This window comes from Anopheles nili, chromosome X (assembly GCF_943737925.1).
Source record: "Anopheles nili chromosome X, idAnoNiliSN_F5_01, whole genome shotgun sequence".
In the NCBI taxonomy this organism is placed as follows: Eukaryota; Metazoa; Arthropoda; class Insecta; order Diptera; family Culicidae; genus Anopheles; species Anopheles nili.
In genome coordinates this window covers 12,919,694-12,947,385 of record NC_071293.1, presented here as the reverse complement: position 1 = coordinate 12,947,385, position 27,692 = coordinate 12,919,694, and the positions used below count along the sequence as shown (strand labels likewise).

General features: G+C 33.9%; 1 protein-coding gene across 1 annotated transcript in view; it reads left to right on the top strand.

Annotated features, from left to right (window-relative positions):
- The window catches only part of LOC128728994 (protein sidekick-like), an 85,505-nt gene that overhangs the window by 14,724 nt on the left and 43,089 nt on the right, over window positions 1-27,692 (top strand). Inside the window, 5 exon segments of the mRNA XM_053822644.1 lie at window positions 11,192-11,240; window positions 19,248-19,352; window positions 19,355-19,715; window positions 20,007-20,090; window positions 20,181-20,544. Coding sequence (XP_053678619.1) covers window positions 11,192-11,240; window positions 19,248-19,352; window positions 19,355-19,715; window positions 20,007-20,090; window positions 20,181-20,544 — 963 coding nt within the window.

Here is a 27,692-nt window from a genome sequence, read left to right as displayed (position 1 = left end):
TTTGATATTGCGGGACAGCTGCTATATGCCTTAATATTGGATTGGATTGTTGACACCTCAAGAAAGCTCTACGATTGAACTCCTGCTTAACACGTCCTCGATATTCTCAGATGCGTATCTGAGTACTATAAATATTAATAAGACATATACCTGTGGTATCGATCAACAAGACGGGCTATTTGAAAGGAGAAGATAACTCAGAATTCATGCTTGACCATACATTTTTTCATTGCATTTTTAGATCTTATTGGTTTGACAAAATGGTTCCTCGAAATTCATTTTATATACCCTACTCATGCTAGTAATCTAAAATTCTGTTAAAAGTTCATAGATCAAGTAGTATTATGCGTAGCGTTGATTTCAACTCGTCCAGTGTATTAAATTCAATGCACAACTGACACAAAGCAATTATTTTAAACAATGCTTCAAACAAAAACTCATTTCTTTAATTTAAAAGAAATCTTCATTTTCCAAAATCCTTCACGTGTGAAAACAAAACATCCCATCACTTGTTAAAGAGAAAATCCCTTCACTCGCTTAAGAAAATAGTTCATCTTTTCGAGAAAGCGTAGCTGAACAGTCCATGGACCGAGAAATATCGTTACATATTGCGACTAAATACAAATACCAATACAAACATGTATACATATTTTCTGTTTAGTTATACTGCTAAGACTTAGCAACGTTGGAAAAAATGATTCCATTTTTCATACTTTTTAATTTTTCTAATTCACCCTTATGTTATGATGTTTATCTTGCTTTGTAAATCGAATTATGCCACGAGTGAGTTTAGTTTTAGAAAATATCTGTGAGGGCTCAAAATCAATCTAAAATTCAGCAGGGAGGTTCGAAGAACCGCTCGAACGCCTTGGCCAGCATATACAAGCAATCGATCTTGTATTCCACGATTAAGTGCGCTATTTGCGTAGCCGCAGACTTTTTCTCACAAATATTCTCGATAGAGTCGTCAGCAATAAGCTCATATGTCATCAGAGTCAGGGCACCATCAACTTTTTTCGTTATAGTTGCATTCAAATGGGCGTCATGCACCGCCTCATGTGCATCAATAATCGACAGAATTGTTAGCACTTTCATTTAATCTATTGTCAATTCGCGGTTGATAGGTGGAGTTTGCTCCATCGTTGGTCACTGCAAATGTAAATCGTCCCTTGCGAGGAAAAGCTTATAAAATAGGGTATGGGGCAGATATGTATTTAAAATTACCTAGGATTATACTAGCTTAGGGCTGTTTGATGCTGCGAATTCACGCTGACTTTTTTTCTCACACACAGCTTCCTTCAGCATGCAGTCACGTCAAAGCATCACACGTTAATAATGCAATCGGCTAGAAACATACTCATATATAAGGCTAGTTACACGCTCTCGCTAATTTCGTGACAGTGCCTGACTCTACCACAGCTGTAAATGTTGTAACGTGGCTCCGTAATGCACTGTACTCCCCACGTATGTGTGAGTTCGTGCTGAAGCTTTCAAATGCAATCGTGTTAAACGATCAAATGCATATCATTTTTATACTATCTGGAAAATCTGTGACGAATCATTTGAGGGCCTTTTTTTTCCTAAAGAGTGCTAGAGATCTCGGTCTCTAGCACTCTTTAGAAAAATATTATCGATATTATCGATATTATTTACGGTCGAAAAATATAAATACATTACGACTCAGTTCTGCAGTAATTTTGTTTCAAGCCACTATACCGAGCAAACATTAGACGACTATCTGTGGCACAACAGCGCTATGAATGAGCTCCATTGTCTTATCCTTGGACTTGTTGTATGGAACGACGATCTCTCGCACACCAGTGCTTCAGCGCCCTTCAGCGTGTTGGTTATTTTACGAAGCGACAGCATAGCTGCTTTGAATGTGATTCGTCTCGTGTGTAAAATGGGCTTTTAAGCAATTGCAGGAGCAGATGTGCAAAAAGTCGTACCTGAGGTTGCCTTAGCTTGGGACTGTTGATGCTACGAATTCAGATTGGCTTAGTAACACGCTCTCGTTCACTTTGCAACAGTGCCTGTCTCTGTTATGGCCGTAAAGACTTTCAGTGTATAGCGGCAATTTTCAGTGCACGATCTCGTAGCGCACGTTGTTTGCACAATTTGAGGAAAGCCTTTGGCGAATTACTTCTAGCCTTTCTACAAAGGGTTGACCTAGGCTTAGAAAGTAATTTGAAATGTTCTCAAGTGAACGTTGAAATGTGACAATCACGACAGAAATGAGTGGTGAAATAAAGTTTCCCTGAGTGTACCCTTATGCAAGATACTGTAAGTGAGTTTTCGCAGGCTCCATCGACCTCTTTAACTCACGTAATTCGTATACACAGGTACGTAGAGTGGAATGTGACAGCCCCGGGATGTTTTAGAGTGGGATGTAGGTTGCACGATTTTCACCGGAAGCGAACATCGAAGTCACGATCATTGTCTCAAATTTTCTCCCACCTCAAGTCAAACATATCAAAGCAACACAAGTTTTTTTAGGTCTATTTGAGCTTTAATTTGATATAAAAAACAACAAAAAAGCTAGCATTTAGTCATCAGCTCACAAAGCTGCAAACCATTGCCGCACATGAAGCACAGTCTATATAGTCTTCGCTGTCGATTTCCCTCTTATTTGACAAATTACTATTTCTTATCCATGATTACTAATTTATATTTCGATAAAAGAACTGATTCAACAATTCCTGAAATTGTTTGTATAAATATATTATAAACTAACTGATAAACCCGATTTCCCGAGGTTTACTATTTCGTTTCATTCATCTTTCTCTGGAGCTTTTGAAACACATTATTCAAATGGCTATACTATGCTTTTTCAAACTATCTTGAACTCCTTTTTTTAACAAATCTACTTTTTTAGTCATTTCAGCTATCCAAGAAAAAATTTTATATCAAATCTTCTCTTCTCTTGTTTTTACACAACAGTCATTTCTGTACATATTTTTCGTTTCGTGTGATAAACCCGTTCTTGTCAAAATGTTTCTGCCTAATCTATGGCCTTTTGCACGTCATAAAATAGATAAAAGCTTTTGTTTATGCCTGGTGTTTTCCACATCCACCCTTTCGAAACACCCTTTTGGTCCTTTGTAATTTTTCTTGGACCCGTCATATCAATCCCTCTACATAGCAATAAGGAAAACAAACATGTTGTTACATCCAAAGCATGCATGACGTTGACATTTTTTCTAGTTTTCATTCGTATACGCTTAATTCATCATTTATACTACCTGGATACAATTGTCCTTTTTTCCTTTATTATTCACCTATATAGCAGTTCTTTTTCAAAACGCCATTCCGTATATGTAATGATCACTCTCTGTAAACTAAACATAATTCTGTTTACTTCAACCATATTTCCTACGCAACTCTTCAAAATTAAAACTGGAATCATACGGAAAAAACGTATAGCGTTATTTATATCTATATGACGAAGAATATTTTGCACATTTATATTCTGACATACATCGCGAGATTAGTGTCTAATTTAATTGGTGAAGAATTGCAGGAAACTGAACTGCTGGATGGCGGCATTACATTTTTGTGAATTTCTTTTATTCCGCAAACGACCATTCCTTTTCCCTTCATGATGTAAAAGTCTCTGGTTTAAATGAAAAAAAAAAACATTTCTATCGCTAAACGTTTTTTGAACATTCCAGGAAGTGAGGATTGTAAGAGCTCTCTTATGCCCCATTTCCGCATTGAGGAAGCTCATACTTTGCTACTTCTTGCATGTACTATGTTTAAGCGAACACGCCAAGTTTTTGTGTAATTAGACAACATATTATGTTCTAACATTTTTTTCCAATCTTGCGAACATGAATTGAATGTCGTCCCACTCATTTGCTCCCCTGCAGTAAGTATGGACTTTTAAGGACTTTTTTGCCTCATTTCCTTTAAATAAGTCACAAGTCTCATTTCCTTTAAATAAGTCATCAGATGACAATGTGTATTTGTGAATATGTATATATATATATATATATATATATATATATATATATATATATATATATATATATATATATATATATATATATATATATATATATATATATATATATATATATATTTATATATATATCTATATATATATATATATATATATATATATATATATATATATGTATATATATATATATATATATATATATATATATATATATATATATATATATTTATAGATGTATATATATTTATATATATATAGATATATATATATATATATATATATATGTATATATATATATATATATATATATATATATATATATATATATATCTATATATATATATATATATATATATATATATATATATATATATATATATATATATATATATATATATATATATATATATATATATATATATATATGTATAGATACATATAAATATATACACACATATATATATATATATATATATATATATATATATATATATATATATATATATATATATATATATATATAAATATATATATATATATATATATATATATATATATATATATATATATATATATATATATATATATATATATATATATATATATATATATATATATAGAAATATATATATATATATATATATATATATATATATATATATATATATATAATATATATATATATATATATATATTTATATATATATATACATATATATATATATATATATATATATATATATATATATATTTATATATATATATACATATATATATATATATATATATATATATATATATATATATATATATATACATATATATATATGAAAATATATATAAATATATATACACATATATATATATATATATATATATATATATACATATATATTTATATATGTATATAAGAGTGCCTATGCGCGCACTTCAATGGGGTTTCCACTGAACCGATTTGCACCAAACTTAGTACATATGTGTATGATGGTCTCGGATTTAGGCATTTGATTTTTTTATTTTTTTAGAGCCCCCCAAAATGGGGGGCTCCCATACAACCCAATTCATGACTATTCATTTAAAAATGCAAATGATGTCCGATTTGGCTGAAATTCAAATGTTTCATTACTTTAAACAAATACTGGCAAAATTTCAGCCTCCTCAATGAAGAACAAAGGGGGGCTTTCATCCACCCCCCGTTTAACAAATCATATAATATCACCTTGAAGTACATATGTCGTCGAAATCAACTCAAATTTTATCACTTAATACAAAGACTTTCAGTTCTGACCAAAGCACAAGACCAAAATTTCAGTTCTACAAGCGGATAACCAAATGGTTGTCACTCTCCCTCTACCAAACACAGAAAAATTATTGAAAAATACACAAGGCTTCCAATTCGATTGAAACACGCTACAAATGCTTCTTCCTATTCATAACGCGACGAAGATTTATTTACGCCAGTGGGAAACAAAGGGAGGTTTCCAAAGAACCTCCTGTCTGCATTACAGAAAATAATTTAGTCATAGCACTAAAGCTTGGTCCGGATGATTTTAGGTGAGGATGGTTCTGTTTACACAAAATTTTTCAAACAAAAGCTCCCATACGAGCTCTTTCTATTAGAGTATTAGAAAATATGGTCAAGCATAGCAATCATGTCTGATTTAAATGAATTGGGGCAAATTCTTAAATATGTCAATATTTACTCGAAAATTAGAATGGGACGTTGCAGGACTCCCGGTTGGAGACAAATGCGTGGGAAGGCATACAATCCCTGTTCGGAATATTGAAAAAAAAATGCCCAAAGGATCAAATATCGTCTAATTTAACAACAACATTGCATGTTCGCCTTAATAAAATGTATTAAGCAGTATTAATATCAGTTGTATTAAGAAGAAAATTTGTGGGCAAGAACGGGTTGATCAAACGAAACGAAGATTATGAAGCGAAAGGTAGTTGTGAAACAACAAGAGAAGAAAGGATTTTATAAAAAATCATTTTCTTGATAGCTAAGATGGTTAAAAGGCTCGATTTGTTATAAAGGAGTGAATGATATTTTGAAAAAACCAGGTACAATCGTTTGGAAGGGATATGTCAAGAGGAACAGAGAGAGATGAATTGATTGAAATTGAAAACCTTCAAAGCCGAAGCTAGGAATAACGTTTATAGAATGAATACAACTAATTAAGAATAAAATAATATACACATCAAAAATTGAATTACACAACCATACGTAAAAATGCTCCTTTATTTTTCCTCAAACTACGTCGACCCGAATGAAATCGGGTTTATCAGCTAGTAAATAAATAAATATATAAAATATATATAAAATATATATAAAATATATAAAATAAATATATAAATATATATATATATATATGTATATATAAATATATATATATATATATATATATATATATATATATATATATATATATATATATATATATATATATATATATATATATATTTATATATACATATATATATATATATATATATATATATATATATATATATATATTATATATATATATATATATATATATATATATATATATATATATATATATATATATATTTATTTATTTATATATATATTTATTTATATAAATGTATAAACAAGCACTGTTTTGTTGAAATTATGTTATTATTATTATATGTTATATATATATATATATATATATATATATATATATATATATATATATATATATATATATATATATATATATATATATATATATATATATATATATATATATTTATTTATATATATATTTATTTATATAAATGTATAAACAAGCACTGTTTTGTTGAAATTATGTTATTATTATTATATGTTATAAAATAATTAATATATAATATTTATTTGTTTTAGTTTTTAATAATATATTGTATTCGATGGGTATGAATTATACATTTCCTGAATCTCCAAAATATTGAATTAAAGCCACACGTTTATGTTTAGGCTTGAATAGTTTAGACTTAATTTAACTCATGAGTTTGGAAGAACAGGAACAGTATAATCGCTAAACAGATCAAAACAAGTTTGTAAAGGCAGACACCATTGAACATTTGAAATATGTTGATTACTGTTTTTGTGCTTCTCGTTTGTAACTCCTCAACTGTTGATGGTTGTTTTCTGCAGTGGTAGATTCGGAGCACGCCCAAAGGTAGAGCAGTTTAGGTTGACTGCACATGCGTTGTAAATCGAGAGCTGCAGCTGTATCCAGGCGATGTTTGGTTTAGCTATTATAAAAGAAACGCAAGAGCGAGAGGTCTTGAATGTTCTAAGGTGAGTCGTTTGTAACAGCAAAGGAACCCAACTCCATTGCTGTTTTTAATGGCAAAGAGAAGCTTGATGAAGTTTGGAAGTAACAAACACGAAGAGAGTTTGTTTTCGCGGAGCAGATTTCATGGCCCCTATTATGTTGCCTTATGTTGGCTAGAAAGCATAAGCATAGGCCACAAGTGAGCAGGTTCAACCTTTATGTTAGAAAGGGAAACAGTGTTGATATATGCCTTGATTGGCAAACAGTGTCCGTATAAAAATCTGATCAATTTCGTATACAACGTTGTTAATATGTTTCTAAAAATCAAGGAAGATTTCTGGATTCCAATGTTGATATAATCTGGATGCATTATTTGACTTTAAAAATAGCAAAAAATATCACAGCTGAACAAATCGTTGAAATAATGTACAGAAATATTATTTACGGTCGGAAAATATAAATACATTACGACTCAGTTCTGCAGTAGTTTTATTTCAAGCAACTGTACGGACAAAAAACATTGAAGGCGAACGCTACGGTTCAGCCCCTATATCCCCTAAAGAGAGATTTACTCCCAGGGGTTCACTGGGGCTAAGGGGTTCACTCCAAGGCTTTTTCTTGGCCTTGCTAGAAATTTCCTTACCCATATAGAAAATCTACAGTCGTAAAGGTTATTTTCTTTCGCAGCTCATACTCCATCATGCAAAAGAATAATTACCGCCTATCTTACTCTGAAAAAAAAATTTTATTTTATTTCTTTTTTTTTATTGTGAAGGGTTATGGCTACGATTATTTTCGTAGCAGTGGCGATGGGCCCAGATTGCCTAGAGTTAGAAAGAACGCAAAGCTTTAGATACGATTTCCAGAGGAAATGGAGACAAAAGATACTTACCACTTGCCGACTATGCCGATAGAAAATGTAAACAGCGTCGCACTGACGTTCCTCTTGCAAATTGCGGCAGTCTAGGCATTTATGATGGAGGTATCTTGCACAATATCTACATTTTTTCTGTAAATTGACTACACGAAAAGAAATTAATGTCACAAAACGTTCACTATGAGTTTCACTGTAACGAGAAGCGGTTTTTAATGATACTTACTTGGGCAATAATATTTTTTAGGTCTGCGATACATACTACTGTAAGTTCCTTTCTTGTCGACGATTTGTTAATGAATGATTTGCGTTGCTTACATTCATTACTTGTGGATTGTCATATTGCTCTTTCGTTTTTTTCTATTTCAGTCTTGCGATGACGTTTTGTGATAATTGGAAATGTCACATGGTGGGTTAGATAAACATTTTTCACTATCGAAAAATCAAACGCGAAAATAAAATTAACCCTTTTTGCTCGCAAAATTTAAGCACATATCTGTGATTTTTTATTAACTATTTTTTTTACTATTTTATCTATATACATTATTTTTATTTACTTAAGACAAGATTATTAACTGCTTCTCATACAGCTGTATGTTGAGAAATACTAGGCATACTAAGCAACCGCATGAAAAACCTATGATACAATTTTTGTATATTTTCAGATCCATTTGCATGCTAAAAGTTGTATTTCGTTACATTGCGTACCATTTCATCCCAGGTGAAAATCAGTTGTGTTAACTGGAGCTGGTAATTTCGTATAAAGTTATTCATTTCGTTCTTGTTCGTCGTTGCGAATACGGTGGTAGGTAAGTTTCCCTACCTCGAACTTGTACATCGTGATTTATCGATATTTGTTTTATTCACAGATTTCGGACATCAACATAAGTGACATGAGTGATAGCGAAAACGATGCTAACCAACAGCAATTGTTAGAATTTGCACGGCTCGATGCTCGTATAACAATAAATAACGCTATGATCTACATAATCTCTGCATTGGAACCGAGGAAGAGAACAAAATATCTGCACAAACTTTCTACTCTGCACTGTTTTGTGCTCGGCTTATTTACACTGGAAGAAATAGCAGACCTGAAGGCAAAAGCTCATCGAATTGTAATAAAAGCGATTAGGGAACGTACACTATACGAAAGGATGAGGACTAGAAGACGCCTTCATCGATCGGGAAACATTTATCCTGCGATAGCTTCGGATTCGGATACCGAATAAAACGATCAAATTAGAAATAGATTCACTACAGGTTAGGTAACATGATGTCTATGGGGTTAGAAGAAAACGCAAATGGATAATTCTTTAATTCTTTATATTCACTAGAGCGATGTTATATGGTTGTTTTGCATCTTTCCATCTCCTGCGTTTGCAAGATCACGTTAATGGACGTAGCAGGAATGGAGTAATCGATGTTTGAAACAGGAACACACCAGTGGATAAAATAATAATCAAAATTGCCGACCAATAGAAAACGCTGCTCACTTATCTTCAATAAACGTACTGCTGCTGTATGTTCTCATTGCTTGCTCAGCTGCTGACTTCTCATTGGTGGAGAGGCGTGTAACCCTTTCGGACTTGATCAACGAGTTTGTTATTTCATACATGTGTGAAGTGTTTTACGTCATATTTTAGGTATGCAGAAGCGGGAGAAATGCAAAATTCCGTAAAGCCTCAAACAGTAGCAGCATTATTTCGCCTGTGGAATACTCATAAAAACTCTATCCGTATTTTTTGCTGATAAATTTCATCGAACTTCTCAAAATGAACAGCAAATAAGCATAAGCTAAGCTTATTTCCATGCATGAGATAAGATGCTCTCCATCGTATCTCTTTCTCTGTCTCTCTTATTCTTGAATTGTATAATAATGTATTTTACAATTGAGTTCTGTTGAGTGCTCTTGATTTTAGCCCATGAGGGGTAGTAGAATCTCTACCGATGAGAAGTCATCAGTTGAATTGAGTTGAGTAATCATAATCACCGAGCGGAACGAGCACGAGTGGATCGAAAAAATATAAGAAAGCTAAATCGGATCATATTGAATTTCGACGAGGCAAAGGAAAGCAAGATAAGCTGCGAATTTTGGAGTAATGTAAAAAGAATCTAAGGCCCAGCATCATTGTCCGTTGCTTATATAATCAATTGCATGACGACACATGCGCATTCTGTTTCACGTCAGTTGGATGATACCGGCGGAGTTGAGAGCTCATACTCTATGAGCCAGAGTATATTAATAATTGAACAGAGAGGTTGACTCTGTGATTTGCGAGCGGTTGAGACAATCGTGCAACAAATTTTTTTCGCGTTTTAGGGTTGAAGATTGGAATATTGCTTTGTTTCTTGGTTAAACGCCGTTTGCTGCGAAGGAAATGTAAACCGATTTTTTAATTGAGATACTACTTTTAGTATATTTCATTATATTTCAAGCTCAAGTACAGTGTTCAATGCTTTTCAAGCATAATTTTATCAACTGAGGTTTAATAATATTTGAACATAGATATTTGTATTATAACAAGCATATTTGAATCAACTTTGGCTTAATCATAGTTGAAAACAAATAATAAATGATTTTATTGGTATTGAAACAAGCATTTTTTGTAACAAGTGGGCCTTCCTCATATTTGAAAACAATGACATAATTTATATAATAGAGAAGGTCAATATTTTTGTCAATCAGTAATACATGGGAAATATATGTTATACAATAAAAATATTGTTACTCCCCGAAGCGATTGGGAGAACTGTTAAGATCGTTGAGCTCTGGAAAAAAGGCAGGCTGAAAATCGAGAGCGAGTATAAAAACAATCAAACTGCCTTGCGAGAGTGCGAGCGGAAAGATGTGTAAGAAAACAACCCAAACTAAACTCACTGAAAAGCATATGACCTCAGATAGTCGAGCTTACAAAGAATTGGTTATCTTTTGAATATGTTAATAGTGACTCTTAGAGGTATTTAAATATAGAAGGATATACTCTGTTTCGCAAAAAGAAGAAAAAGAAGAAGAAAAAAAAACAGATCCGGTAAAGAAAGAAGGAAGAAGATACTACTTCACAAAAATATAGGCTTAAAGTTTAGCGAGGTTCACCGTCCGATCTGAGCAACGTCGTGAAGCAGCCATAGGAAGGTACAAGATCGCAGCTGTTCGTGAGTTGTTGTGTGCTGATGTGTGAGTTGTTGTGTGCTGATGATCTATATATATATATATATATATATATATATATATATATATATAGATACATATAAATATATACACACACACACACACACACATATATATATATATATATATATATATATATATATATATATATATATATATATATATATATATATATATATATATATATATATATTTATATATATATATATATATATATATATATATATATATATATATATATATATATATATATATATATATATATATAAATATATATATATATATATATATATATATATATATATATATATATATATATATAGAAATATATCTATATATATATATATATATATATATATATATATATATATATATATATATATATCTATATATATATATATATATATATATATATATATATATATATATATATATATTTATATATATATACATATATATATATATATATATATATATATATATATATATATATATATATATATATATATATATATATATATATATATATATATATATATATACATATATATATATATATGAAAATATATATAAATATATATACATATATATATATATATATATATATATATATATATATATATATATATATATATACATATATATTTATATATGTATATAAGAGTGCCTATGCGCGCACTTCAATGGGGTTTCCACTGAACCGATTTGCACCAAACTTAGTACATATGTGTATGATGGTCTCGGATTTAGGCATTTGATTTTTTTATTTTTTTAGAGCCCCCCAAAATGGGGGGCTCCCATACAACCCAATTCATGACTATTCATTTAAAAATGCAAATGATGTCCGATTTGGCTGAAATTCAAATGTTTCATTACTTTAAACAAATACTGGCAAAATTTCAGCCTCCTCAATGAAGAACAAAGGGGGGCTTTCATCCACCCCCCGTTTAACAAATCATATAATATCACCTTGAAGTACATATGTCGTCGAAATCAACTCAAATTTTATCACTTAATACAAAGACTTTCAGTTCTGACCAAAGCACAAGACCAAAATTTCAGTTCTACAAGCGGATAACCAAATGGTTGTCACTCTCCCTCTACCAAACACAGAAAAATTATTGAAAAATACACAAGGCTTCCAATTCGATTGAAACACGCTACAAATGCTTCTGCCTATTCATAACGCGACGAAGATTTATTTACGCCAGTGGGAAACAAAGGGAGGTTTCCAAAGAACCTCCTGTCTGCATTACAGAAAATAATTTAGTCATAGCACTAAAGCTTGGTCCGGATGATTTTAGGTGAGGATGGTTCTGTTTACACAAAATTTTTCAAACAAAAGCTCCCATACGAGCTCTTTCTCTCAACGGGCAAAATCGCGGTCGAGCAGCGGTTGAGCAACGGTTGAGGAGGCGACTTTGCTCGACCGCGCGATCGGGAAACACGAGCGCCTTCGTGCCTTTTCGGGTTGCTTTCAGTACGTTTTTTCTAGTGCGGTGGTTTTTCTTTCATTCGCCCTTCCCCGCATTCTAGAGAGATCGACCCGCTCTCTCTCTACTTAAGCCAAACACATGCAGTTTTGGGTTATGCATAGTGTTTACGTTTATTCATTTTCTTCCTGCATGGTTTACACACGTGAGGTTATTCCACAGGCTTGAATGCAACGGCGGCGTCATTGAGACGGCTTCAAATTTGCTAGGTAGCACGGTAGCACAACTGTAGCCCAGCGTTGGTAGATATCGTTCAGCGGCATTCGAATTGGCGGTATGCATCAAATTCCATCTTAGGCAGTATTCTTAAACAGCATATGCGGCGAATATATGATGTTGATTTTTTCCTCTCATCGCGTAGAAGCCAACATATAATCAGAAAACATGGATTAGAAGATGTAATCATATGTTTAAGAACAATGCTTATAAGCTTACCTGAGTAGTTTAACCCAGAAACGACAAGTCCTCAAGAACAACACTTTCACACTGCGGTGGTTGGTTTAGACTGAAAATTCTCTAAGTCCCCTTCGCTGGCGCGTCATTCAACCACCGAATGTGGAAGCACGCGCACACTCTGACAAAACAGCCTGCGCTGTTGCACACATGCAAACCAAAACGGGTCGAGCAATGAATTTATGCTCAACACATGCTCAATTTCCAGTTCGGCTAGCGTTGTGAAAGCGAGAAGCAGATAGGACCGAGCTTTTGTCTCTTTCTGGCTACCAGAGATCTTCGCCAAAATGCTTCCTGGGCTATTAGAGTATTAGAAAATATGGTCAAGCATAGCAATCATGTCTGATTTAAATGAATTGGGGCAAATTCTTAAATATGTCAATATTTACTCGAAAATTAGAATGGGACGTTGCAGGACTCCCGGTTGGAGACAAATGCGTGGGAGGGCATACAATCCCTGTTCGTAATATTGAAAAAAAATGCCCAAAGGAACAAATATCGTCTAATTTAACAACAACATTGCATGTTCGCCTTAATAAAATGTATTAAGCAGTATTAATATCAGTTGTATTAAGAAGAAAATTTGTGGGCAAGAACGGGTTGATCAAACGAAACGAAGATTATGAAGCGAAAGGTAGTTGTGAAACAACAAGAGAAGAAAGGATTTTATAAAAAATCATTTTCTTGATAGCTAAGATGGTTAAAAGGCTCGATTTGTTATAAAGGAGTGAATGATATTTTGAAAAAACCAGGTACAATCGTTTGGAAGGGATATGTCAAGAGGAACAGAGAGAGATGAATTGATTGAAATTGAAAACCTTCAAAGCCGAAGCTAGGAATAACGTTTATAGAATGAATACAACTAATTAAGAATAAAATAATATACACATCAAAAATTGAATTACACAACCATACGTAAAAATGCTCCTTTATTTTTCCTCAAACTACGTCGACCCGAATGAAATCGGGTTTATCAGCTAGTAAATAAATAAATATATATATATGTATATATATATATATATATATATATATATATATATATATATATATATATATATATATATATATATATATATATATATTATATATATATATTATATATATATATATATATATATATATATATATATATATATATATATATAATATATATATATATATATATATATATATATATATATATATATATATATATATATATATATATATATATATATATATATATATATATATATATATATATATATATATATATATATATATATATATATATATATATATTTATTTATTTATATATATATTTATTTATATAAATGTATAAACAAGCACTGTTTTGTTGAAATTATGTTATTATTATTATATGTTATATATATATATATATATATATATATATATATATATATATATATATATATATATATATATATATATATATATATATATATAATTTATTTATATATATATTTATTTATATAAATGTATAAACAAGCACTGTTTTGTTGAAATTATGTTATTATTATTATATGTTATAAAATAATTAATATATAATATTTATTTGTTTTAGTTTTTAATAATATATTGTATTCGATGGGTATGAATTATACATTTCCTGAATCTCCAAAATATTGAATTAAAGCCACACGTTTATGTTTAGGCTTGAATAGTTTAGACTTAATTTAACTCATGAGTTTGGAAGAACAGGAACAGTATAATCGCTAAACAGATCAAAACAAGTTTGTAAAGGCAGACACCATTGAACATTTGAAATATGTTGATTACTGTTTTTGTGCTTCTCGTTTGTAACTCCTCAACTGTTGATGGTTGTTTTCTGCAGTGGTAGATTCGGAGCACGCCCAAAGGTAGAGCAGTTTAGGTTGACTGCACATGCGTTGTAAATCGAGAGCTGCAGCTGTATCCAGGCGATGTTTGGTTTAGCTATTATAAAAGAAACGCAAGAGCGAGAGGTCTTGAATGTTCTAAGGTGAGTCGTTTGTAACAGCAAAGGAACCCAACTCCATTGCTGTTTTTAATGGCAAAGAGAAGCTTGATGAAGTTTGGAAGTAACAAACACGAAGAGAGTTTGTTTTCGCGGAGCAGATTTCATGGCCCCTATTATGTTGCCTTATGTTGGCTAGAAAGCATAAGCATAGGCCACAAGTGAGCAGGTTCAACCTTTATGTTAGAAAGGGAAACAGTGTTGATATATGCCTTGATTGGCAAACAGTGTCCGTATAAAAATCTGATCAATTTCGTATACAACGTTGTTAATATGTTTCTAAAAATCAAGGAAGATTTCTGGATTCCAATGTTGATATAATCTGGATGCATTATTTGACTTTAAAAATAGCAAAAAATATCACAGCTGAACAAATCGTTGAAATAATGTACAGAAATATTATTTACGGTCGGAAAATATAAATACATTACGACTCAGTTCTGCAGTAGTTTTATTTCAAGCAACTGTACGGACAAAAAACATTGAAGGCGAACGCTACGGTTCAGCCCCTATATCCCCTAAAGAGAGATTTACTCCCAGGGGTTCACTGGGGCTAGGGGTTCACTCCCAAGGCTTTTTCTTGGCCTTGCTAGAAATTTCCTTACCCATATAGAAAATCTACAGTCGTAAAGGTTATTTTCTTTCGCAGCTCATACTCCATCATGCAAAAGAATAATTACCGCCTATCTTACTCTGAAAAAAAAAAATTTTATTTTATTTCTTTTTTTTTATTGTGAAGGGTTATGGCTACGATTATTTTCGTAGCAGTGGCGATGGGCCCAGATTGCCTAGAGTCAGAAAGAACGCAAAGCTTTAGATACGATTTCCAGAGGAAATGGAGACAAAAGATACTTACCACTTGCCGACTATGCCGATAGAAAATGTAAACAGCGTCGCACTGACGTTCCTCTTGCAAATTGCGGCAGTCTAGGCATTTATGATGGAGGTATCTTGCACAATATCTACATTTTTTCTGTAAATTGACTACACGAGAAGAAATTAATGTCACAAAACGTTCACTATGAGTTTCACTGTAACGAGAAGCGGTTTTTAACGATACTTACTTGGGCAATAATATTTTTTAGGTCTGCGATACATACTACTGTAAGTTCCTTTTTTGACGACGATTTGTTAATGAATGATTTGCGTTGCTTACATTCATTACTTGTGGATTGTCATATTGCTCTTTCGTTTTTTTTTCTATTTCAGCCTTGACGATGACGTTTTGTGATAATTGGAAATGTCAAATGGTGGATAAGATATACATTTTTCACTATCGAAAAATCAAACGCGAAAATAAAATTAACCCATTTTGCTCGCAAAATTTAAGCACATATCTGTGATTTTTTATTAACTATTTTTTTTACTATTTTATCTATATACATTATTTTTATTTACTTAAGACAAGATTATTAACTGCTTCTCATACAGCTGTATGTTGAGAAATACTAGGCAAACTAAGCAACCTCATGAAAAACCTATGATACAATTTTTGTATATTTTCAGATCCATTTGCATGCTAAAAGTTGTATTTCGTTACATTGCGTACCATTTCATCCCAGGTGAAAATCAGTTGTGTTAACTGGAGCTGGTAATTTCGTATAAAGTTATTCATTTCGTTCTTGTTCGTCGTTGCGAATACGGTGGTAGGTAAGTTAGCCTACCTCGAACTTGTAAATCGTTATTTATTGACAATTGTTTTATTTACAGATTTCGGACATCAACATGAGTCATAGCCAAAACTATGCTTACCAACAGCAATTGTTAGAATTTGCACGGCTCGATGCTCGTATAACAATAAATAACGCTATGATCTACATAATCTCTGCATTGGAACCGAGGAAGAGAACAAAATATCTGCACAAACTTTGTACTCTGCACTGTTTTGTGCTCGGCTTATTTACACTGGATGAAATAGCAGACCTGGAGGCAAAAGCTCATCGAATTGTAATAAAAGCGATTAGGGAGCGTACACTATACGAAAGGATGAGGACTAGAAGACGCCTTCATCGATCGGGAAACATTTATTCTGCGATAGCTTCGGATTCGGATACCGAATAAAACGATCAAATTTGAAATATATTCACTACAGGCTAGGTAACATGATGTCTATGGGGTTAGAAGAAAACGCGAATGGATAATTCTTTAATTCTTTATATTCACTAGAGCGATGTTATATGGTTGTTTTGCATCTTTCCATCTCCTGCGTTTGCAAGATCACGTTAATGGACGTAGCAGGAATGGAGTAATCGATGTTTGAAACAGGAACACACCAGTGGATAAAATAATAATCAAAATTGCCGACCAATAGAAAACGTTGCTCACTTATCTTCAATAAACGTACTGCTGCTGTATGTTCTCATTGCTTGGTCAGCTGCTGACTTCTCATTGGTGGAGAGGCGTGTAACCCTTTCGGACTTGATCAACGAGTTTGATATTTCATACATGTGTGACGTGTTTTACTTCATATTTTAGGTATGCAGAAGCGGCAGAAATACAAAATTCCGTAAAGTCTCAAACAGTAGCAGCATTATTTTGCCTGTGGAATACTCATAAGAACTCTATCCGTATGTTTTGCTGATAAATTTCATCGAACTTCTCAAAATGAACAGCAAATAAGCATAAGCTAAGCTTATTTCCATGCATCAGATAAGATGCTCTCCATCGTATCTCTTTCTCTGTCTCTCTTATTCTTGAATTGTATAATAATGTATTTTACAATTGAGTTCTGTCGAGTGCTCTTCATTTTAGCCCATGAGGGGTAGTAGAATCTCTACCGATGAGAAGTCATCAGTTGAATTGAGTTGAGTAATCATAATCACCGAGCGGAACGAGCACGAGTGGATCGAAAAAATATAAGAAAGCTAACTCGGATCTTATTGAATTTCGACGAGGCAAAGGAAAGCAAGATAAGCTGCGAATTTCGGAGTAATGTAAAAAGAATCTAAGGCCCAGCATCCTTGTCCGTTGCTTATATAATCAATTGCATGACGACACATGCGCATTCTGTTTCACGTCAGTTGGATGATACCGGCGGAGTTGAGAGCTCATACTCTATGAGCCAGAGTATATTAATAATTGAACAGAGAGGTTGACTCTGTGATTTGCGAGCGGTTGAGACTATCGTGCAACAAATTTTGTTCGCGTTTTAGGGTTGAAGATTGGAATATTGCTTTGTTTCTTGGTTAAACGCCGTTTGCTGCGAAGGAAATGTAAACCGATTTTTTAATTGAGATACTACTTTTAGTATGTTTCATTATATTTCTCAAGCTCAAGTGCAGTGTTCAATGCTTTTCAAGCATAATTATATCAACTGAGGTTTAATAATATTTGAACATAGATATTTGTATTATAACAAGCATATTTGAATCAACTAGGGCTTAATCATAGTTGAAAACAAATAATAAATGATTTTATTGGTATTGAAACAAGCATTTTTTGTAACAAGTGGGCCTTCCTCATATTTGAAAACAATGACATAATTTATATAATAGAGAAGGTCAATATTTTTGTCAATCAGTAATACATGGGAAATATATGTTATACAATAAAAATATTGTTACTCCCCGAAGCGATTGGGAGAACTGTTAAGATCGTTGAGCTCTGGAAAAAAGGCAGGCTGAAAATCGAGAGCGAGTATAAAAACAATCAAACTGCCTTGCGAGAGTGCGAGCGGAAAGATGTGTAAGAAAACAACCCAAACTAAACTCACTGAAAAGCATATGACCTCAGATAGTCGAGCTTACAAAGAATTGGTTATCTTTTGAATATGTTAATAGTGACTCGTAGGGGTATTTAAATATAGAAGGATATACTCTGTTTCGCAAAAAGAAGAAAAAGAAGAAAGATCCGGGAAAGAAAGAAGGAAGAAGATACTACTTCACAAAAATATAGACTTAAAGTTTAGCGAGGTTCACCGTCCGATCTGAGCAACGTCGTGAGGCAGCCATAGGAAGGTACAAGATCGCAGCTGTTCGTGAGTTGTTGTTGTGTGCTGATGCTGATCTGATCCTTTATGTTCTTTTACAGCATTATCTGGCCCACCAAGGGGGTTCGTCGGTTCAGCTCGATCGTCCACCGAAATCATTATCCAGTGGAAACCATCGCTCGAGGAGCTCCGAAATGGGCAGATTCTTGTTGCCGGTTGTTCGGATACAATGCGAGTCCCTGTAATTATCGTTATATCACAAACGAAGCTCAGCGCAACTACTTGATTCAGGAGCTGATCACGTGGAAGGACTACGTGATCCAGATCGTGGTTTGCATCAACAAGGGCGGTGGAGCATCCACAGGCAGTGGTTTCAGTGTTAGTGGTACTGCTGGTGGTGTTGGAGGAACATCTCCTGGAGGTGGCAGTAAGATCGCCGTCGAAATGACTGACGGGGATATCGAGCAACCGGTCAAGACGGAGATGAAGGTGTTGACGGTGCCACCGAATCTACTAGATCCGTTCGCCGAACAGAGTGTCGTTTTGGCGGGATTACACAAGCATACAGAGTACATGAGGCGGTACCTTCAATGGGCCCGGTTGTGGTTGAAACCTACGCGACTTTGTCGACGACGATCGTGGTCCGGTGCACTAAGGTGCCAAAGGTACATCAGAATGGTAACTACACCTTCACCGCGACGTTGACTGAGCTGAAAAAGTACGTGCAGTACGACATCCAGGTGTTGGCGTACACGCGCCTTGGTGATGGCGCTCTCAGTACACCGCCCGTGCGCATTTAGACGTTAGAGGACACACCGGGTCGCACCGTCGAATGTGTCCTTCCCGGATGTGTCCTTCAGCATGGCACGCATCATCTGGGACGTGCCAGATGAACCTAATGGAGCCATACTGGCGTACCGCGTCACGTACCTGTTGAACGGCTCGTAGGCACTTAACTTCACGCAGGAGTTCCCACCATGCGATCGCACATTCCGAGCTACACAGTTGCTCGCTGAGCGTTACTATCTCTTCAGTGTGACGGCTCAGACGCGGCTAGGTTGGGGCAAGACCTCAGTGGCACTGGTGTACACCACCAACAACAGGCAGATCCCACAGGCGCCTTCAGCACCGCAGATCTCACGCTCGCAGGTGCAATCGGAGCAGATTACCTTCAGCTGGACACCAGGACGGGATGGGTTCGCACCGTTACGCTATTATACGGTTCAGTGCCGCGAGAATGAGGGCTCTTGGGCGCTTATCCCGGAGCGTGTGGATCCTGCGGTCACGGCATATACCGCAAGTGGCTTGAAACCGCATACGCACTATCAGTTCCGGATACAGGCTACGAACGATCTGGGGCCTTCTAGCTCTCACAAGGGTGAAATTGACTTATCACACGTACACTTACACATACACACAAGCACACGAGAATGAACTATGTGATAATGATGAAAAATATGGCGTTGCAAAAGTACACGAGCAGCATATAAAGGGATGGCTACATGTGTATAATCTGGACGCGAACGTCGTGTTCGATTGAGTTCTACTGTATCGATTTCATACCTGGTTATGTCACGTAGATTGGTGTTGTAGCTTACTTTATAAGTAGCTTTGTAGCTAGTGTATAAAATTGCATGATAACTTACTAACAAACATTGCTCTGTGTCCTATATATTACTACATACGTATTTTTTTATTTTCTTCACAGTGAACATCGTTCGAGATCGAGGACTATCTAAATCGGTTTCGTGAGCAACAAGTCGTTTCATTTTTGTCCACAAAACGGTAACTACATTTTCTGCATCCTTACATTCATTTATGAGCATCGCCGTGTATTCACGAAGTCAGCGTAGTGATGCGGTTCCATTAAATTGTATGACATGGGAAATTTAGCCTCTCACTCACAACCCAACGGCAAAGCTAACTTCTTATAACTTTCACATTTTTGTTGAAACATTTATCTGTCGACGTTTCTTACACTTTTCGCAAAATAACACGATTTCCATAAGAGTCATAAATGTAAACTGTTGGTAAAATTTAAAACATTACTGCAAAAAATGTTTCGTTTGAGAATTCATTTAGCTCTTTGCACGTTGAGGAAACCGAGACAAATTTGATATCATAAGTAGTTTTTGTAAGAATTTCTAGGCGATTTCTTACAAAGAGTGTTGAATGTTGACCAAATGACCAGTTGTCATGTAAGATGATATTTGTATAATACCAATGTAATTTACACAACCTCAGGAAAAAATGATGGATTTTTCGATGTACATCGAAGCTATTGTTTCACATAATATTGCACATAATATTGTTTAAAACATCGTTCTAGACATAAATGCTCAATGTACAGAAATTTAATCGTTTTTTCTGTTGCACTTTTCCAACTTTGCCATCGTATATCTCAGAAACAACTAAAGAGAGAGCCTTATAATTTTCGCTTTTTGTAAGTGCTCTATTTCGTAATTCTCAACCATGTTCAAAAGTATTCCACAATATAAGTTTATCATGGGTCTCTGAACGAGTTTGTAGAAACTGTCAATTTTATTTTTCATGAGTTTATTATATTCATTTTAAATTTGACGATACAAGTTTCCTTTATGAAAACGTTTACTATTTACTATTTGTTTATAATTAATGGAATCTTTTTATATCATACCACTTGACATCCAGAAAGAGCTTAATCAGAATTAAAAAAATAGTTCATGAATGTTTTGTAAAATATGTGAACAATATTGGAAGTCTTTAGCGAGAAAAAGATGAAATTTACCTTTATTCCTATATTTTCTAGTGATTATCAATGTCCAATTACCGATGTTCGATTTTTCTTAAATCTGGTTCAGATGCTTATTTTATGTTTTGTATAAAAAATCAAAGCTTGAGTCTCACTGGAGGCTGAAAAAGGGGCTCCGTTGTAGCCCTTCGTCGGAACAGTTTGTAATATTCGCTTAAAAATACAAATCACAATCGAATTTGCAAAACTTTTAAGCATATGGTTTGTTTCACTTATTACCAAATGATACAAAAATTTGAACTTCTCCGATGGAAGAAAAAGAGAGGCTACAATACATTCACATCCCTCCCCTTAGAATCAATAACGTTAGTTAAACATAGACATTTTCATTCGCATATTAACTTTTATGTATACACTCAACTACCCTTCGAGGGTTAGGAAAAGAAATGGGAGGCTCCTATATATTTCCTCTTTGCATACTCGATTCTCATCATTCTTTATGCAATATATGGTTAAGTATAAACCATCTGGTAAAGACCAAAGTGGGACAAAATAATTTTATATTGAAATATTTACTCAGGTATATAAATTTCGTCCTACTAGTTTTAGTGTGTATCATTTAAATACAAAATCATCTATATACAAAAATCAACGGAATTACAATTCAACAAACGGAAAGCAAATGCTTAAAATTACATATGTTGTCCGGTTTAACTAAAATTTGACCAGTACACTTCAACTCAACCCATACAGTTTCCTGGAAACTAATAAAATTGTTCAAAAATAGAAATAATTCATTTTAGATTTATCAATGAATGATTTTTACATCATGGAGGGCGCAAAGATGCCCGTTTGCATAATAAACAGATATTCTCACAAATTCAAAAGTCGTCAAAAGACGGTTCAGTTTCCTCCACCTCTTCTCTCTTCACTCATCGGTTTAAACTAAGACAATAAACTCCACTGAACAACTATTGTGTTATCACTTAAAACGTGTGCTATTTTGCGAACAGGAAAAATATTCTTCAAGCTATAAACTAAAACAAGGTTAGGCATCAACTCCGTAAAACTCCTTTTTCAATCACTATGTTGAGTTGCATTTTGTAGAAAATGCGATTTGAAAATATTTAAAGGACTGCTAAAAAGTCCTTCTAAGGCACGAAAAAAAGGAGAGAGCGTGTAGCTTTGAGAGCTAAGAATTCAAATGGCAGAGATTAATGATTACAATCACGGAACAGTGTTTTGAAAGTGAGTAGCATTACAGGTGTAATATAGCACAGGTGTAGCAGAAGAAAAAATTGCTGCAAGGCAGCGTAAGCAAATACAAGATTTTCAAAAGCTAAAGTTAATGCCATGAACTCAATGTTTGAAACAACGCGTTATTTTGCTTCACTGTTAAGGTGGCACAAATTCAAGAACACAAATAAAGGATTCGAGAGGTGTTTCCATAGATTGAATGAGGAAAACAATGGCTATAGACAGTAGCTTTTCAGAGCAGTAGCAGAAAGGTCAAAGATTGGGTAAAATTATATTGGTGAGAACGAATTGTTCTTACGACAAGAAGGGTTTGAGAAGAAATGGTGGTTGTTAAACAGAGAGGGAAAAGAGGATTTGATATAAATTCCGATCGTTGATATGATATTGTGGTCAGGGAACAGGAGTATGATGTATGAGATAAAGAAATTTTGAAAAGGTAAGGTATAGCAAATAGTATTAAATGTCTCAAGAACGCGAGAGAATATGAGTGTAGCGATATTGAAAGATCATTGAAACAAATCTAGGAATTAATTGAATCGAATGAATGCAAATGGAAATTGAAGAAAGATTAACAGACTCGTCAATATTTGTAGTACACAAGTATTCGTCAAATACCCCGGACTGTTCCCCTTAAACAACAATAGCCCGAATTAAATCGAGTTAATCAGCTAGTTTAAATATATGACCATACATGTTCGTTGTGTGAAATATAATACTCCATGTTTTTTTTTAATAAGGAAATAGTTCTAGTATTTAATAATGCAAGATGTTCAAAACAACGAACAACATACACAGCACGTACATCACGTATAGAGCATAATAAAAGTTCATTAATTTTGAAAAAGTCTCGACGACAGCAGAATCCCTTTACATCAATCAATAAGATCAATAGATCGCACCTCGCTGGTGATTGTATCCGTCCTCGTGCTTTTTCACTTGCTTATTTGTCGCTTAAATCTCCCTCCTTTGTACGGTCAACACCTTGGGCAAGGAGAAACTTAAATTTCATGCAGCGCGATGGAGTTGCTGTCTATCAAATCGGGCGATAATGGAAAATCTTTTGCCTCCAAAAGGGGCGCTATAAATACTCTCGCGATGACGTACCTTCATCTTTCCGCGCGTGTTCATGTGAAAGGACTAATTGACCAGCTACGACTCTGTCTGGCCCCAAGCAATTACCTAGATGATGATTTGTAATGATAGTAAATTTTCAATAATACGTTGGGCGTAATAGGTGTTGTTAAATTTGTAAAATCACTAAAGATCCATACTTCTCTCTTAATAAACGGGAAAAAATTCAAATTAAGCGAATTGCGGTGTGTTTAATTTCTGACAAGAGGCCCTTGCAATCACGAAAGTTTCACCAACTGTTCTAGCTATAGATTTTTGCAATTACTGCTAGACACTCTCTTGGCTCCATTTGCTTTCCGAAAAGCCACAACCAAATGTAGCAATAAATCGATCAGGTGGAAATGAATCTTGAAAAGAATATTGCGTCCGATTTTGATATTGCGGGACAGATGCTATATGCCTTAATATTGGATTGGATTGTTGACACCTCTAGAAAGTTCTACGATTGAACTCCTTCTTAACACGTCCTCGATATTCTCAGATGCGTATCTGAGTACTATAAATATTAATAAGACATATACCTGTGGTATCGATCAACAAGACGGGCTATTTGAAAGGAGAAGATAACTCAGAATTCATGCTTGACCATACATTTTTTCATTGCATTTTTAGATCTTATTGGTTTGACAAAATGGTTCCTCGAAATTCATTTTATATACCCTACTCATGCTAGTAATCTAAAATTCTGTTAAAAGTTCATAGATCAAGTAGTATTATGCGTAGCGTTGATTTCAACTCGTCCAGTGTATTAAATTCAATGCACAATTGACACAAAGCAATTAATTTAAACAATGCTTCAAACAAAAACTCATTTCTTTAATTTAAAAGAAATCTTCATTTTCCAAAATCCTTCACGTGTGAAAACAAAACATCCCGTCACTTGTTAAAGAGAAAATCCCTTCACTCGCTTAAGAAAATAGTTCATCTTTTCGAGAAAGCGTAGCTGAACAGTCCATGAACCGAGAAATATCGTTACATATTGCGACTAAATACAAATACCAATACAAACATGTATACATATTTTTTGTTTAGTTATACTGCTAAGACTTAGCAACGTTGGAAAAAAGATTCCATTTTTCATACTTTTTAATTTTTCTACTTCACCCTTATTTTATGTTGTTTATCTTGCTTTATAAATCGAATTATGCCACGAGTGATTTTAGTTTTAGAAAATATCTGTGAGGGTTCAAAATCAATCTAAATTTCAGCAGGGAGGTTCGAAGAACTGCTCGAACGCGTTGGCCAGCATATACAAGCAATCGATCTTGTATTCCACGATTAAGTGCGCTATTTGCGTAGCCGCAGACTTTTTCTCACAAATATTCTCGATAGAGTTGTCAGCAATAAGCTCATATGTCATCAGAGCCAGGGCACCATCAACTTTTTTCGTTATAGTTGCATTCAAATGGGCGTCATGCACCGCCTCATGTGCATCAATAATCGACAGAATTGTTAGCACTTTCATTTCATCTATTGTCAATTCGCGGTTGAAAGTCGGCGTTTGGTCCATCGTTGGTCACTGCAAATGTAAATCGTCCCTTGCGAGGAAAAGCTTATAAAATAGGGTATGGGGCAGATATGTATTTAAAATTACCTAGGATTATACTAGCTTAGGGCTGTTTGATGCTGCGAATTCACGCTGACTTTTTTTCTCACACACAGCTTCCTTCAGCATGCAGTCACGTCAAAGCATCACACGTTAATAATGCAATTGGCTAGAAACATACTCATATATAAGGCTAGTTACACGCTCTCGCTAATTTCGTGACAGTGCCTGACTCTACGACAGCTGTAAATGTTGTAACGTTGCTCCGTAATGCTAAAGTGAAATGATAGCGTGGGAGGAAAATTTCAGAGTCGTTTTATGCTGAGCTGCATTGTACTCCCCACGTATGTGTGTGTTCGTGCTGAAGCTTTCAAATGCAATCGTATTAAACGATCAAATGCATATCATTTCTATACTATCTGGAAAATCTGTGACGAATCATTTGAGGGCCTTTTTTTTCCTAAAGAGTGCTAGAGATCTTAAATATCAGGGTGTTTTCATAACAGTAAAAGTTAGTGTAAAATGAGGATAAAGAAATTGTGCTAAAGGATGTATTTTTTAATGTTTCCAGCTGTCGTTTATGTTGAAGTGATGTGTGGCGAAAAAGCGGCAAACTCCGCGGCTCGTATATTCTTTCAAAAAAAAAATTAACCATTTGTTTGTAAGGCCACAAGATCGAAAACTCGACTTAAATTTCGTTTTAACACATTAAAAGCCGGCGACTGAAAAATGATTTGATTACTTGAGTGCCGCGTCACCCATAAATGGGTGATGGAAACATTTCTAAGGTGGCCAAGTTTAGAGGAAAAGTTTATAACTGTTCGTAAAATAGAACAGTATATTCGCATATTTGTCATATAGAATTTTAAACAACAGTTTTAATAATTAAAACATGTGTGGTATTTCACGAAACATTGTCCAAGATGTTAAGGTACTAAGCATTCAGCACACATAAAGCTACTCTCGCTTCTTTTTTTACTAGCAGAGCAATCTTCACACGGACGTCGTACATATCGGTTTTTTCCTAAGCCACCAGTTTTGGTTTCTTTATTTTTTTACATATCACCAGAAAGTCTCAGAGGGTTATCATATTTCGGTGTGCGAGATGTAGTATCAAGTACAGCAGTGCTTGATGTTTGAGAATCAAAAGTATTAGAAGTATCATTTAATGACCCAAAAACGTCCAACAGTGTGTAAAAATTATTAATATTTCATGGTGTTGCCATTCAGTTCAATATAAACTCTAAATGCATCAAACATGGCGCAATATACAAGAAACAAGACTGTCTTCTTTGATCACTTCTCCGTTTTTCCCATGATGGAATAGTATGATAAATACTGATCAGCCAAATCTACACCCATTATATATTTGTTATAGTCTAAGACGGAGTGTGATTCTATAATTTCTTGTTTCGTTTTCCAGTGAATTTTATTTGTTTTTATCAAATCTCCTAACCGAGTCAGCCCGAAATAAGGCTATCTGCGGCTGTTGGGAGGAAATGCCTTTCAGCTCACAAAAAATTATCCAAATCTAAATACGGCCAGGCCGTTCTTAAATAAATAACAATAACAATCAAATCTTCTGAATGTAGCGTGGAAATCATGTATATGGTCTTCTGTTTCGGCTTCCATGACTGTACTAAAACATCACATTTTCGTTTATAGCCATATTCACCAGTTTTCAGTATGAAGTGCCATAAAAACTCGGGAACACCCCTAGTTGCTCTAATTGTACCACAAACTCGTGTACCATTTTCCAGATGCGATGCAGTGGTGTCTCAAATGTAATTTGTTTTCAAGTAATGACATAATTGTCTGATATAATTTTATTCCTTCCGCACAGTATATTTCCATGTTGCAAATATATCCGGTTCTAGTTTC